This window comes from Engraulis encrasicolus, chromosome 21 (assembly GCF_034702125.1).
Source record: "Engraulis encrasicolus isolate BLACKSEA-1 chromosome 21, IST_EnEncr_1.0, whole genome shotgun sequence".
In the NCBI taxonomy this organism is placed as follows: Eukaryota; Metazoa; Chordata; class Actinopteri; order Clupeiformes; family Engraulidae; genus Engraulis; species Engraulis encrasicolus.
The window spans coordinates 13,337,190-13,353,913 of NC_085877.1; the positions used below are offsets into that span (position 1 = coordinate 13,337,190).

Consider the following 16,724-nt stretch of genomic DNA (forward strand, 5'->3'; position numbering starts at 1 on the left):
CCCTCTCTCTCTCTCTCTCTCTCTCCCCACAGTGCTGCTGACGTGGGTGAACTGCTCCAGTGTGCGCTGGGCCACCAGGGTGCAGGACATGTTCACGGCCGGCAAGCTGCTAGCCCTGGCCCTCATCATCATCATGGGCATCGTGCAGATCTGCAAGGGTACGTATCCTCACTGGAGATGTGGCTGGCCACCTGTGTATGTGTGTGCATATGTGTGTGTGTGTGTGTGTGTGTGTGTGTGTGTGTGTGTGTGTGTGTGTGTGTGTGTGTGTGTGTGTGTGTGTGTGTGTGTGTGTGTGTGTGTGGTGAAGGGGAGGAGAAGCCATCCCACAATGTGTGTGTGTGTGTGTGTGTGTGTGTATGTCTGTGTGTGTGTGTGTGTGTGTGTGTGTGTGTGTGTGTGTGTATGTGTGTGTGTGTGTGTGTGTGTGTGTGTGTGTGTGTGTGTGTGCGCGTGTGTGTGTGCGTGTGTGTGTGCGTGCGTGTGTGCGTGCATGTGTGCGTGCGTGCGTGCGTGCGTGCGTGCGTGTGTGCGTGCTTGTGTCCATGCGTGCCTGCATGCTGAGAAGGTTAACTCCTCATTCATCACATCATGAAATGGGGCTAGAATCATTAGGAATAACCCGGTGACTTAAAAAGGCATTCACAGCCAAGCACATGGGGTATAGACTCTCTACACTATAGAGTAAAAGGGGTGGGGTCAGAGTTAATAAGGTCAGCCATAATTAGGCCAATGAGGAGCTGTTGTTTCACGAGGCCCCGACAACACAGGCCAGCGCCAGCCGCCATCATTAGCGCGACGACATGCAAAGAGGCCCCCCATGGACAGAGGTGGAAGGCGGTGGAGTGTGTGTGTGTGTGTGTGTGTGTGTGTGTGTGTGTGTGTGTGTGTGTGTGTGTGTGTGTGTGTGTGTGTGTGTGTGTGTGTGTGTGTGTGTGTGTGTGTGTGTGTGTGTGTGTGTGTGTGTGTGTGTGTGTGTTAAGTTATCTGGTTTGAGACCGTCGGTCACACTGGGGAGGTGAGCGACGCCGTCTGTGGAGGGTGGGGGGGGTTGGTTATTAGAGAGACATTGCTGGAATGTATGAGGGTGACAGCACTAAGAACTGACGAAAGGAAGACAGAGAGGTCGAGATAGAGATAGTGAGGAATAGTGCATGACAGCAGGTATAGCCCCTTCTGTTCCTGTCACATCTCTCTCTCTCTCTCTCTCTCTCTCTCTCTCTCTCGCTCTCTCTCTCATGCAAAAAAAAACAAATATTACCACGCTTCCATCTGAAATCAGAAAATTCCTCAGATGTATCCACACTCTATCTCTGTCTCTACCACTGGCTTGATTACTTAACTTGTGTGTTGGGGCAGCCATGGCCTAATGGTTGGGCAGCCATGGCCACCCTCCATGGCCCAGGTGCCCTTGAGCAAGGCACCTAACCCCTTACTGCTCCAGGGACTGTAACCAATACCCTGTACTCAAAATAACTGTATGTCGCTTTGGATGAAAGCGTCAACTAAGTGTAATGTAATGTAATGTATTGTCTTTATTCCCCTTTACAGGAGAGTACTACTGGCTGGAGCCTGCCCATGCCTTTGAGCCCTTCCAGGAGTATGACGTGGGCCTGATTGCGTTGGCGTTCCTACAAGGCTCCTTCGCCTACGGAGGATGGAACTTCCTCAACTACGTGACTGAGGAGCTGGTTGACCCCTATGTGTAAGTAGTGTTGCCACCCGTCCCGTGTTTTTCCTGATTGTCTGGGTTTTTAATGGTCTGTCCCAGAATAGAAAACATATATACTTTCCTGGACACTGAATGAAGGATACCATTGTGTGCAACCAAAAATGTTGGTTGAGTACACAGTAAAAAAATGCGGTGTCAATAGTAAACTTGTATAAATCCAGACAGAGAATACAAAACTGTTATATTGTTTTGTGTGTTACACTGTCACACTAACTTCTCTCTAAGGCATTGCATCTTGCGATTGGTTTTTGGTGATCACTGGTTTTGTAGTGGGTACAGTATATACATGACATCCTACTGTCCTGACAACACCTCTGGTGTCAAGTTGCTCTCCATTCACTCTATACTCGGTTTTGCGCAGTCTGCACAATACACAGACGTTGACAAGACATAAACAGACTCCTTTTTTGACTTGTGATGTTTGGATTAGTCAGCAAGAACACAAAATGGGAACAGGACTGCCACAAATAAACAAATCGGCATGAGAGCGATAAGGGAAACCAGAGGACTGTTTAGGCCAAGGTGTGGCTTCGCTCATGCTCTGGAACGTAGTCACAGCAGAAATGTAGGGGGGTGGAGTTTTTTCATGAAGTACATCCAGAGGCCAAGGAAACCATCTGAAGTAAACAGGAGTCTTCGATAAACATGGCCTGAAAGATTATTGCACAGTTGCACCATATTGTAATACCATATTGTTGCAGTAGCACAATTGCAGTATAACCTACCGTAATTATACAAACCCCAACTCCGATGAAGTTGGGACGTTTCGTAAACAGTGAATAAAATCAAAATGCTATCATTTTCAAAACATTCAATCTATTCATTAGATGGAGAATAGTGAAAAGACAACATATTAAGTGTTAAAACCGAGAAAAAATATTGTTTTGGGGGACATATGTACTCATTTCTAATTTGATAAATCCAACACGTCTCAAAAGAGTTGGGACGGGGATCAGTGAAATTTAGTAAACATCCAAATAAGATAAAACAACAAAGAAGAACATTTCAAAATGAATTGTACTGACGGACAATATAGGTGTCCAGGTATAAGATCATCACAGAGAGGCTGAGTCAATCAGAATTAAAGATGCAAAGGGAATAATTACCATAGTTATTACATACATTTTTGAATTCCCTTTGATTTACCACGATTGAGTGTATATAAGACATATTTGTGTTAATAAAATCATTGTATAGGTTCATGACATCATGAAATATATATTGGCTGTAGTCTCACTCTAGCACTCCAGGAATTAGAGCTATTGAAAATTGACCATATTAAGAATGCTTAATGCATGAAAATGATACAGGGGTGTAACATTCTCCTAAGCACCTGAGCTCACTTGAAATAGACCCAGAAGACATGGGAAACTGTCCTTTGCTTACAGAAGTCAGCAGAAGTTGTAGAAATCCATTCTTTTTGACAATAATAGAGCATTGCACATCCTGTGCTACAGTGAAAATGGACCATCCAACTTGTGTTAGTGCTAGCTTCAAAAGTCAGCCTCCATGATGGCATGCGGGTGCAGTAGTGCATTGGTTAAGATGTTCTCACTCATCTGTAGAGTTAAATACAGTGTTGAATGGTATAAATGGGTTTTAAACAGCATGAAAAGCCACTCATGCATTATATTTTGAAGGGAGATCTTCGATTACTGCCACATAGTAAGGTCAAATTGCATTCTCTACTATGTTTTAACAGTTTGGCTCCATCATAAGGACCAGCAGGTGATAAAATGGTGGGTTTTTGGTCAAGACCTGTCACACTGTAAGCACTACAGAAAGGAAAACATTGCAAAACATGACACCCACCATTTAAGCTGGTGAAATCATGTCCAAGATAGGAATTAACACTGTTTTTTATATAAAATCATCTCATCGGTTAATGTATTTAACTGTTAAGTGTTGTCTTTTGTTTTTAGTCTTCCTCGACATTTGCTGCCATTTATTGTCCCTGTCCCAACTCTTTTGAGACGTGTTGGATTTATCAAATTAGAAATGAGTACATATGTCCCCCAAAACAATATTTTTTCTCGGTTTTAACACTTAATATGTTGTCTTTTCACTATTCTCCATCTAATGAATAGATTGAATGTTTTGAAAATTATATCATTTTGATTTTATTCACTGTTTACCAAACGTCCCAACTTCATCGGAGTTGGGGTTTGTATAAATATGACAGAATGTATGAACATATAATGTATGCCATACATAGGTGAAGACACATACTTTATTAATATATCATGCCAGACGTACGTATGCATAGCAGCATATTAGGTGCTTACTGACATTATTTTCCAGAGAATGTGACCACATATCATACACAGTATCAGGGCTTGACACTGGCACCTGCCAACCGGACAAATGCTGGTAAAACTTGGCTGTGGCTAGTAACAATTACAGTGCCACTAGCCAATTTGGCAGGTAGCTTATTCAATGGTATGACATATCAGAATAGCATATATTCTGCATTTTACGCCTTGTGCATCAGCTATTTCTTTTTGAGTTCAAGAAAAAGATCAGTTACTCAGTTTCTATTTGTTTAATTTCTTTCACTGTAGAAAGCTATGCACTCATCTGATTGATTTAACACCTCATCTTCTGAGGTTAGATGAACAGTGACATGATCAAGAAAAAAAATAATTTCAAAATTGTGGCTATTAGAATTGCTGGATGGCTAGTGACTCAGGAAAACCACTAGTCACATGGTAGGCAAGCGAAATAGTTAGTGTCAAGCCCTGCACAGTATGTAAATATGGATAAACAGATGTAACATGAGTAAGGTCTTGGCACATTCAGTATAGTATAACACAACACAAGAATGCATACTATCATGAGTACTTAATGCTTCCTTGTGCGTTTCCACAGAAACCTACCTCGTGCCATCTTCATCTCCATTCCCCTGGTGACCTTTGTTTACGTCTTTGCCAACATCGCCTACGTCACCGCCATGAGCCCCCAGGAGCTGCTGGCTTCCAACGCTGTCGCTGTGGTGAGTACAGATATAATATAATATAACATAATATAATATAATATAATATAATATAATATAATATAATATAATATAATATCAGGCAGACATTATACAAAAATGCATAGTTATGTAAAACATTTTGAATATATGAATGAATATTTATTCGCCAAGTCTTTCTTTTTAGCTTTCAGCTAAAAAGAAAAAAGTTTGTCAGATCATTAGATCTTACGACAAACAGTGAATCCATTAAATGAATATTTTGCACCATCTCTGCTGCCATATCAATTCACAGAAAATGAATTTTCTCAATGAGGCAGAGATGACATTTCAATTCAAGTTAGAGTGAATTGAAACTGGAATATTCCTTTCTACATTCTTTGTACCATTTCTGCCACAAGTGTGTGTGCATATGTGCGTATGAGTATGTGTGTGTGTATGCATACTCAAGTGTCACCATGCGTAACTGCATATGTTAGTATGTGTGTGAACTCAACCCCATCCATCCATTTCTCTCCCTCCCTCCTGCCACCAGACATTCGGTGAGAAGCTGCTGGGAGTCATGTCCTGGATCATGCCCATCTCTGTGGCTCTCTCCACCTTCGGAGGGGTCAACGGATCCCTCTTCACCTCGTCCCGGTCAGTCCTCTCACTTTACCATCTACTCATCCAATCCAATCCATCCATCCATCTGTCTGTCTGTCTGTCTGAAAGCTCACGTTCATGACTTTGTTTGTCAAACTCAAAATGATGCGTTGGGTTGGTCCTCCTATAGACACGATACATAGACACACAGAGAGTAGAGTAGGCGCAGAACATTTCAGTCCTTTGATCTTAAGTGACATACAGATAGGGGACATCCAGAATGATCGCCTCTCTCACATAACTGTGAAATGACAGTCAATCCCAACATCAATTTATAATGGAATTAGTTTTGGATTTTGGCCCTCACAAATTCCACCTGATGTTTGCGTGGGAACAAATAGCAGCTTCTTAGACCGTTTGCAGGGGGTAAAAGTTGCATGGGGGTACTTTAAAAAAAAAGTGATTCAAGTGAGATTCCTACATGAAAATGAGCGCACTCAACCTCTACCTACTGTATCAGGACTATTTCATTATTACTTTCTGTTATTTCTTACATAACACACCTTGACTGAATTGAACTGAACCCGCTCACCCCATTTCAACACAGAGCTGTATCTACGCTCGTCATCATCCTAGACAACCTGTGATTCCTGTTGTCTTGTCTCCTGGTGTCTGTTGTTGTTCCTGAGGCATTATTTCCCTGGGGGGTGGGGGGTGGATGGAACATTCCGGCTTCAGAATGCAAGAGATGTCTGCAGCCACTCAGTCCGGAAGAGAGTAGGCTAGTTTGCGAAATGAATGCAGACAGATGGACAGAGTACAGAGAGACTTGATACGTTCATGGCCCCAGTTTTTTGTGTGTTAGATCTACTCTCTAGGGCTGGGATTGTCTGCCTCTGAATTTCCACCCCAGCAGAGTTCAGAAAATAAAATAAAAAGTCACGCCACATATTTCTTTCAGTCCGGGCCAATTCAACCTGAACCTGCTGATCCTTAGGAAGAGAAGATACTTAGTGAAACCACCTGCATTTAGAGCCCTTGAATATACTGTAGTACATGACAGTATACCGTGATCGGCAACCTGGATTCATTAGCTGCAATCCAGTGCCACATTTTCCAACCTGTCCGAATCAATCATTCAAGCAGTCAATTGTTGAATTGGACAGGTAAAAACAGCTCATTTGGAATATGTGGCACTGGATTGTAACTAATGAATCCACATTGCCCAACGCTGACAGTATATGCACAATCACTTGTATCTAGACCGGAGGTATGTAGTATCTGGAAGGACTTTTACTTTGTCAATCTTTTTGTCTGACTGTACCCCATATGAAGACCACAGAGAGAAGGAAAAACATTCCCTGTTCTGATATTATGCCATATTATGCCAGGCAGAACGTTCGCTTTTGTCAATATAGTTGTCAATATAGTTTGCAGTTTCATGATTTCAAGCATGTATTTTTTTACCTGATGAATGACTAACACCAACGTCGTGTATTAAGTTAAAGTGAAATGGTCAGTGTGCAGGAGTTTTTTTGTGATTAGCGACCTATTATGGGGTCATCTCCAAAGCACCAGCAGGTTGAGGTATGTGGACAGAAAAAAAATCCCAAATTGCATCCAGTGACTGACCAAATACTCCTCTTCCTCTCCTCCCTGGTGGCTGTCTGTCTGCAGGTTGTTCTTCGCGGGAGCCAGAGAGGGCCACCTCCCCAGTCTGCTGGCCATGATCCACGTCAAGCGCTGCACCCCCATCCCAGCCCTCCTCTTCACCGTAAGAAACTCAAAGTCAAAGTTAAAGTGTACTTAATTGTCAAAAATCCATGTAACAAGGGTTAGCAGAGAAGTTTGAAGAATTGCGTTTGACCAGTCAACATACAGATAAGACATTGATGATAATCACACACACAGACACAGACACACAAACACAGACACAGACACAGACACACAGACACACAGACACACACACACACACACACACACACACACACACACACACACACACACACACACACACACACACACACACACACACACACACACACACACACACACATCCGGTAAAAAAAACCTTAACATACAACTAACAACCTCTCTCATCCCATCAGAACCAAAAATCATGACTCTCCTGGTTCTTCTCATGTATTACTGCTTTGCTATTACAAACACTGCACTTTATGTGATAAACACCAGTGTAGTTTATGTGATAGCCTTGGAGCCAATGTTGTGGGGAAAATTATCTTCTTAAATATTGCATAGCACACATATTTTCCAATGGGAGTATAGGATGTGTTACAGTATCAAAATTTGCAATGTTTTTTTGTCAGCTCTATTTTATTTTAACAAGGCAAATTTATCTTAAGCCAATCACATTTTGCCACCAGCTCACATTCTGCAGTAGCCAACATAAGCCTGTGGTTGTCCGTATAGTTAATTTTGCTTTTTAGTGAAAAATCGATCAAAGTTGCTTTTCTGTTTTTTAACATTCAAGAGTCATTGTGAGACATATCTGGTCGTGGCCATCAATCATGGTCTAATAAGCTGGTTATTTTTTTTTAAATTTTGAAACATCTGTCTCACTGTGATCTCCGCTCCTCCCTCCGCAGTGCCTGTCGACGCTGCTGATGCTGTGCACCAGTGACATGTACACGCTCATCAACTACGTGGGCTTCATCAACTACCTCTTCTACGGGGTGACCGTCGCCGGGCAGATCGTCCTGCGCTTCAAGGAGCCAGACATCCACCGGCCAATCAAGGTGAACTTTAGGCTACATCAAATAGAAGTATAAAGATAACAGAGACTTTAGATGCATTTGTGTGATCAATGAATTGGAATCCGTTTTTTCTTATTCTTGCCACGTTCCCGAAACTTAACACTAAAGCAAATTTGTTCTTTCTCACAACAGTCTACAACATAGTGCATAAAGTATGGCAAACATTCTATTACTTTTAAATCTTTGTTCGCCAAATGTCTGATATATTGCATGCCCGATATACAGTATTTTCAAGAGTTCACTTGTATTGGTCTTGTTCACCACACTCTCCATACTCACCATTCCCATATGTCTCCTCCACCCCCAACAGATCAGCCTGGTGTGGCCCGTCATCTACCTGCTGTTCTGGGCCTTCCTGCTCATCTTCTCCCTCTGGTCTGAGCCCGTGGTGTGTGGCATTGGCCTGGCCATCATGCTCACTGGCGTGCCCGTCTACTTCCTGGGCGTCTACTGGGACAACAAGCCACAGTGCTTCAACACCTTCGTCGGTACGTGCTGTTTCTCCAACGTCTTGCCTTTTTTCCTCCCAAAGTTTCGTTTGGAATTTTTCTTAATGTATTCATAAGGCGCAGCAATGTGAATATGATCCAATCTGATGTAAGAAGTAAAAGATTACATATATAGTGTATCAGAAACAATACTACAAACTAAAACTACAAACTCCTCTCCCACCTTCCCACCCAGCCAACATCTTATATTTTGAACGTTGCATTGTCAAGCAGTGTATTGTTTGGTGACATTTTCATGTATTTGTGAGAAATATCTAAAGATATTATAAAAAATATAAAAGAATATAATAATCTAGCATATTAATCTCACTTATCAATTTGCTCTAACATGGAGTCAAATGTCAAAGTAACATTTCCACAGGTGGCCAGTATAATGTCAACTCTACAGCTCTTACTATTAATTCAATATTGAGTAGAATTGACTTTGAAAATGTCACACTGACCTGTAAATCATATTAACACTGTTGTTTTTCTTTATTGTGTACAGACAAGATGACGTACGTGGGGCAGAAGTTCTGTGTGGTGGTCTACCCGGCCGAGACCAAGAAGAACGATGACGAGGGACTGGAGATGAGAGAGGAGAAGTCACCTCTGTCCGGAGAGGACACGCCGAAGTCCGATTGCTAAAACACCACAAAAGTCATCACAACATCATCCATCCACTCCAAGAAAACACACACACACACATACAAACACACATTACAGTATACACACTAGATCACCTGGAAGAAAGAAAGAAAAAAAATAGACACTGCCTTTGCCGGTAACACGCTTGTCTTTATAAATCGAATCACATGCCGATGGACAGGACACGTTAAGGGTTGAGATGAGATGAGATGAGGTGATTTGGGGGCTTTTCTGAGGGTTTGGGGAGATGCTGGAGCCTTTAGAAGACATCTCAATATCTGTTCCCCAGTCAGGGCTGGACGGTCATCTGGGCATATTATAGGGTGTTTTCGCGGTAGGCCAACAATGTGTGAGGGGACGCTCCCAGTCCCAGTCCCAGTCCCAGTCCAGCCCGGTCTCCAGTCCTTTCCTTCGGCCTCCTACCTCAGTGTCGCCCCCTCCTCCCGTGGAGGACATAAAAGAAGGGACCAGGAGGGAGGATGGGAGGAATAAAGCAGCACCATGTGCATGCATGCTGGCCCCGCTTATCTGGCGCCTCCCTCCGCCCCACCGTCCTCATCCCGTCAACTTAACGCGGTTTGAGACGTCGCATCCTCGATGACATCAGACAGAGGTGTCAATCCCGGGTTCGGGCAGTCAAAATCCTACAAGTTTGATCCATCCAATCAGCTACTTGTTGAAGTCACTTGTGTTGGCAGGGGTTTTACTACCTGGACCTGGAATTGACACCTCTGACATCGAGCCTTGAGGCATGAGGCTGAAGGAGGCCACTGGAGGAGAGATATTGATATATGGCCTTACCAGCTGATCTTGTCACTGAACACACTACCTCTCTTAGTAGTTCCCCCCATCCCCCAGCAGCTGCAAATAGGCCCCCTGGAATCGTGTCAGGTTCTCTCTCTCTCTCTCTCTCTCTCTCTCTCTCTCTCTCTCTCTCTCTCTCTCTCTCTCTCTCTCTCTCTCTCTCTCTCTCTCTCTCTCTCTCACACCCACACAAATTTATTTTCCGCGTCTTCTTTTTCATCCCTTCTGTGTTTCACACACTCCCGTCACACTCCAAAGTTAAGGTATTCTGACTACATCGCATCTTTGACTTAATTTTTTTTATATACTATACATATAACAGATCTAACAGATTCATCAGTCATAGTATTATCTATTTGTGATCAATGTCATGGCATCAACACACAGAGAACAGTATGTTGTAATGTAAAACAAGCATGATTCCAAATGTTTCAAATGTTTTTTCTTTTCTTTTGTAATTGTGTTAATTGTTTTATCATGTGAATTTATTATGACTTGTGACATTAATGTTATTTTGTTATCCGTTTCATTCATTGTTTCTTTTTTTTATTCATGGTCACTGCTGGGCTCTACTTATTGTCTCTCAGCAGCACATGTGTAGAGGTGTGATAAGGTTCAGTGCCTCAGTAATTTCTGTGAAAAAAAGTAGTTCCAGCTCCTTTAATTGCCTTAATTATGACATAATATGTACTTAGGTATCTATTTTGCTGTTGACGTTAGTGCTATCACAAGATTTCTTTCAAGAGATACCTATTCTTGAGGTGAGGAATAGATTACACTGTAGACAGCAGGTGAAAAGGAGCAAAAAAGAAGGACACACTGTCAAAACAGGAACACCTGTCAAAGCAAGTTCAGACATGTTGAGAAAGGGTAAACTGGTCCAACATCTTCAAAAACATGCAAACGATATTGTGAATAGATGTATCCATGCATAGCAATGGATATGTGTGCAGAACAGTGCACACATGCCAAAGTAAATGAGATGTTTTTTTGTATGGTGGAATATTAATGTCCACTTTTTTATTTCTATGCAAAGCAATATGTCTATTATATACAGTATATAAAACTGTTTATATACAGTAAATAATATATGTGTAGTTTTACAATGAAGATGTCCACTTTTTTTTTTTTTTTAACTACTTATCAAGCTGATAGAATGGAAAAAAACATTAAGGTACATATTAACAATTCTACTTTTAAGGGTCATGGATAGACCATGATGGGATGGGTGTAGTTTTATTGTATATGTAGCAGCTGGACGGTCTGACTGGCCACAGAGAGAGACAGCGACTCGGGGAGGCCCGCCAGCATCACTGCCCTCTTTTGACAAACAAACCCAGGCCCACTGATTTACATTTCCAGTAGAGTGAACTGCTTGCTGTCCTACATCACTGTAAAAAACACTTCTCACACCTTTACAGAAGCATGTCCTCTAGTCTACACTGTCAATTTCAACAGGAGCTTACCCAAAGTAAATGTAAAGTAAATGTGTGTCAGTACACTGACAAATAAAAGCCATTTTATTACTAATTGTTCACAAAAATGTTTCCTGTGGTGTAAAAAACAATCAAGTTGTTAAGTTGGTGACTTGGAGACCAACCTAATGGTCTTATCATGGGTTCAAAGTCAAAGCTGAAGAAATAGGCACAGGCTCCTCTACAAGCTCAGTGTAGCGAATACCACACATATAATCTTTTTTTATCTTCAAAATATCCTCACCAATTGCCTAAATCACACTCCTACGTCTGATCAGAGGACTTCAAGATTGTCTTGACGTGTCCTTTGGTCAAAGGTGTCAGTTGTGCTGGTGGATAGAGTCTGTGTGAGTGAATGTGTGTGAGCTTATCGGAGTCACAGGGTTTTGAGATGGATTGAATTGAATTGAATCTCATTTGAGAAGAACATTTGTGAGGCTAAGTCTTTAGCTGCTGACGCATTTGTTTGAGGGAGTTCTTCCTTGCATATAGGCATTTTTAATTCACTGACATATGGTGGTAATCTCATTCACAATGAATTCATATCATGATAAAAGTAACCACAGAGCATAGGTATTCATTTTTGTTGTTTTTTTTTTTGCATATTTTTTGCATCTAATAACTGTATCACTGTGAAATCTCACTCACATGCTACACTGTAAATTGTGCAGAGTTGATTCAACACGTTGAGAGTTGGAACAAGGCTCTTCAGTGTTAAATGTAACTCATAGGTGCTCAGTCAACACAGCAAAATATGTATCATTATCTAGCTCAGTAATTGCTTCACCTTGTGCTGGATAAGGTAAGGCCACTGGGCACTCCAGAAGTGCTGACTACGCTGCCTGACTGCACACCGATTACTTGCCTTCACAAACCAAACAAATGCTGCAAACAAAACGTTCCTGGTAGCAGTCACATATGGGGTGCTACGGCCATACAAGTGATTGTTCCGACACTAATTAAGTTTAATTCTGATAGGCCATCTGGTGCCAAGGCTTGGCTCAGCGTGCAGGTGAACAGTGAACGCCAAACAAACCCCCAACCCTTCTCCCCATCAGTACCTTTACAAAATGACTCATTGCAAAAGATGTGTGACGTGTATCAAATGTTGAATGTTGTACCTAGTAAGTCATGGTTTTCTTTTTCTATTCTTTTTTTAAAGGTAGAAAATTGATTGGAGAGTGGTGTTTTCACCAAAATGTCCTGTACATAGACAAATAAATCTGTAAATGGAAACTATCAGCAGAGTTCTGTGTCTTAATCTAGCAGTCCCAAACTGGGGGTCGCACAGAGAAGGGGCTGCTTGCATGAAGCCTCAAAAATGTGCTGTCATACTGTATACTACAAGTTACACAAATTGCTTATAACAGCAGGCCTATTCAATTGTGTGATTAATAATGCATTTACCTTTTCTGCGATTTTCACAGCAAAATTAAGCAATATTTTGAGACAATACATTTTGAATATGGGAGATGGTGGGTGAAACAAATATATATCTCGGCCCTAAAAGGAGTTAACCAGAAAAGGTTTGGGAGCCACTTCACCTGTCGGCGGCCCCTGCTGCATACAATGGCTTGGAAGTGGAAGAGTGCCTCCTGCTGTAAATAAATCGCTATGACAAGGGGTGGATATCCGGAGAGAAGCTTAAAAAAAAACCAAAGGCATATTTGTTCCAACCTTTTTCTAAACCAGTGTATGCTCTGCAGACAGGAAGATGGTGGGAAGAATAATGTCTACTAAATCAGCATTAAATAGCTTGAATCATTTAGTGAACAACTTGAAATGGGGCAGAAGGGACAATTTGCTTTCCCACACTTCATGGGCCACAGCACAGACAGCAGTGGTTCTCAACCGTCATGGGGGTGTGGGGTGGGTCTCTCAGGGAGGAGGGACTGGAAGATGCTAAGGGACACTTAAAATGTTTGCCATTTGGAATGAGAGGTGTCTACAGGTTTTAGCAAGTCAAAATTAAGACATTTTAAGACTTTTCAATACCATTTTCCAAATAAAATTAAGACCAACTCGTGGCGTTTACAGGTTTTAGCAAGTCAAAATTAAGACATTTTAAGACTTTTCAATACCATTTTCCAAATGAAATTAGGACCAACTCGCAAGATCATACACAGGTTCAAATGAAGCACAAAAACCAATTGGTTATTTACATTAATGTAGCCGTTTGAAAACACAAAACTATACACAATGAAACTTTACACTAAATAAAATTCAATAATGGTGTTCTAAATTACACTACATGGCTACAACTCCCGATTTCCGTTGCGAAGTTCATCACATGGCTGACATAATTATTCCTCCCTAAATTAAGCTCCACAAATTTAAGACATTTGGGTTGAAAATTTAAGACAAAATAAGACTTTTCAAGGCCTTATTTGGCTAAAATGAAATTTAAGACTTTAAGACTTTTTAAGGACCCGCGGCCACCCTGGGTGGGGTGGTGGCGAAAACACTCGCCCAACATCATGGGGTCTCTAACATCCGGCATTAAACCTTTTTTTTGTAAAACCCCAACACCCACGGAGGGGGGCGGGGCTTCGTTTTTGTCTAGCCAAGGGGCCCATGGAATCATAATCCCGTCCCTGCACTGGTCTACAGAGTGTTAACATGGAAATTATACCAAATGTACTCTGCTGTACACTAATTCTTCCCTTCTTGACTATCCGTCAGGTACTGTTTGGTTTTACAGTACAGTAAGACCACAAGAAAGTTTGATGGAGCAGGCCATTTATCTGAAGATTCTCAGTCATTCAGGTCATTCCATTCAAAGAGTACAGCTGTCAACAACTTCTTTGAGCGAGCAGAAAGAAGACGACCAGTTGCTCACAGCAAGACACCGGAAGAAAAGGCTACCTCTCTGTTGGTTTAACCTGTTAAGACACACTGTTATTAAGTTGCTGTTACCAGAATGGAAATGACCAAGTCATAAGTGCATTACTAAAGGCCCTGTTTTATGTCACAGTAGTGTAGTACCATGGTAGTTAACTTTTCAATGACTATTACAACGTGCCACAGGAGGTACAGCATGCATTAAGGGGCTACATGACAGGTAATTCCACTTCCGAGGATGCAACCTCAGCCTGCGTTGCCTGAAAGATGAAAACACCACTCATCCAACATTACACAAAGAAAAGCTAGAAACACAAGTCATCATTCTCTGGTTTTATTGACTGATTGCAAATGTACAGCCATGTTCACCCAACACCCGACGATGTGACACAGACTGTGAATGTGTGGACTTTAGCGTGTGTGTATATACCACTATTAACGGCCACTCTTCATAAAGGTGAGCATGAAAAGTTAATGCCGGAGCACCGACACTCATTTTTTTTAGACATAATACAAACATTGTAACACAATAGACTTCTACAGGAATATCCGACCAGGCACTCAACTTTAGATTACCGAGAGAGAAAAAACAAACAAACAAACAAAACAAAACAAGACCCAAAAAAAGGTCAAAGTACTGTGTAAACCTACAGTGCTATAAACCTTTTAACCACTCCATTCTGGGTTTTGGGGTGGAAACAAACAAAACAGAAACAGTGAGCAAGCCCAAATATCACAGGTGTCAGTCATTTTCTGCTGACCCGGCCATCCTGCAGCTGGCTGAAGCAATCGATAACAAATTCAGATATGGCCAAACACGGAGTGGCAAAGCGTCCCCTCTCTGACGACAACTGCCAGCGACTTCTGGTGACGTTAGCGATTACAAGATTTGGGGAATTTTGCAACAGGCCAGTCCTCCTCGTAAGGCCAATACCAAGTGTAATACCGAGCCCCCCTGGATTTTGTAGTCAGCAGCGGTCTTCTCATCGTTCCTACAAGGGAAAAAAAGGAATCTTGACTGTTGATAAACCTAACTGTAATAGAAGCAATGATGAAATGTATTTATCATGGACCAATAGGACTGGGTAATATGGTGTATTAAAGACGATGAAGAACACCCTGGTGACAAAATCGTTTCCCTTATTGGCCAAGGTCCACTTTGATCAGCATGACCAGCAAATTAAAATGGCCTTTCATTCAGTGGATTTGGCAGAATTGCATGACTACACTACACATGTGTTGATGTACTTTAAACAAACATCAAAACATACAACAAGAATACACAATTGCAACAAAAATGCTTAGCAAAGATGAGGCCTCAAACCATTTTACTGACAGTACCCATTCATTTAATGACTTCTCAACGATTTGGTGTTTATTCTGGTTAATTGAACAGCTCGGACTATACAATGAATGATATACATGTCCCAACATTCCCTTTGCCACTACAGGATTTGACTTACATCTGTTTCCCACTGTAGATGAGTCTTTGCTGTTGAGGTGGTATTCCCTCCTTCTCCTCCACTCTCTCTTTAATCCTTTCCACCTGAAATAAACAGATCAATGAGGACAAAGCACATACCCAATTTCACACGTCTTGCTGGACAGGGTTGAATGGCCTAATCATCAGATTATTTACATACATACATTGCATCACTGTTAGCTGATCAACATCCTTGTACATACAAGGATGTTGATCAGCTAACACAGTGATGCAAGTCTGAGCAGTATTACTATACCTTGTCCGTAGGCTCTATGTCAATTTCGATTTCTTTGCCGGTCAGGGTCTAAACCACAAAAGACGTAATGATTATCAGAGACAAACACACGCACTTTGTTGTAATATGCCACTTATTACACTACGAAATGAACTAAACAGGCTAAGATAATGAGAGTACAAATAAGCCACTACTGTAATAACGGAGATAATATGATATAGTTTAACATGGAATATACAGTAACATGAGTCATGTGACAAGCTATCCTATATCAAACCCGTAACATTGGTGGATATTCTGCTTTGACTCAGCATTCATTGAATCAAACCACAATCTAGTTAGCTAATTTAGCAATATTAGCATGCACTCTGAATTGTGTGTTTACAAGCTTCTCTGCCTTACCTTAACTTTGATCAACATATTGTCTGATTATTAGGCTTCAACACATTAATGTTAAAATCCGCAGGTGCGTTGAACTAGGCTTATCTCCTCAACACACTGATGAAATCTAAATCTTGCTATTTCAGACTTCTGTGCCGCAAAATCGTGAATCGAGTTGATGTGTGCTACACGAAAACACTTCCGGGGTAATGAGATGTTGAAAAATAAGTTCCGCTTAAAAAAAAAGAAAAAAAAACAGTGAAAAAATGACAAATGTATGAGAAAGTAGATCAAGGCATTCACATAG

General features: G+C 41.5%; 2 protein-coding genes across 2 annotated transcripts in view; one reads left to right on the forward strand and one right to left on the reverse strand.

Annotated features, from left to right (window-relative positions):
* Window positions 1-12,709, forward strand: part of slc7a8a (solute carrier family 7 member 8a) — a 37,622-nt gene extending 24,913 nt beyond the window's left edge. The window contains exons 4-11 of the mRNA XM_063186233.1: window positions 33-158; window positions 1,552-1,705; window positions 4,601-4,724; window positions 5,239-5,342; window positions 6,966-7,062; window positions 7,895-8,044; window positions 8,373-8,550; window positions 9,059-12,709. Of these exons, the coding sequence (XP_063042303.1) occupies window positions 33-158; window positions 1,552-1,705; window positions 4,601-4,724; window positions 5,239-5,342; window positions 6,966-7,062; window positions 7,895-8,044; window positions 8,373-8,550; window positions 9,059-9,198 (1,073 nt within the window). The 3' untranslated portion in view covers window positions 9,199-12,709. The remainder of the gene's footprint in view (window positions 1-32; window positions 159-1,551; window positions 1,706-4,600; window positions 4,725-5,238; window positions 5,343-6,965; window positions 7,063-7,894; window positions 8,045-8,372; window positions 8,551-9,058) is intronic.
* Window positions 12,710-14,636: 1,927 nt separating this feature from the next.
* On the reverse strand, window positions 14,637-16,625 carry LOC134436902 (NEDD8). The gene is made up of 4 exons (XM_063186234.1): window positions 16,439-16,625; window positions 16,058-16,105; window positions 15,782-15,864; window positions 14,637-15,310 (listed from the first exon to the last, which is right to left on the reverse strand). Exons 1-4 carry the CDS (start codon window positions 16,454-16,456, stop codon window positions 15,199-15,201), a joined length of 261 nt encoding a protein of 86 aa, XP_063042304.1. The 5' UTR covers window positions 16,457-16,625; the 3' UTR covers window positions 14,637-15,198.
* Window positions 16,626-16,724: the final 99 nt, after the last annotated feature.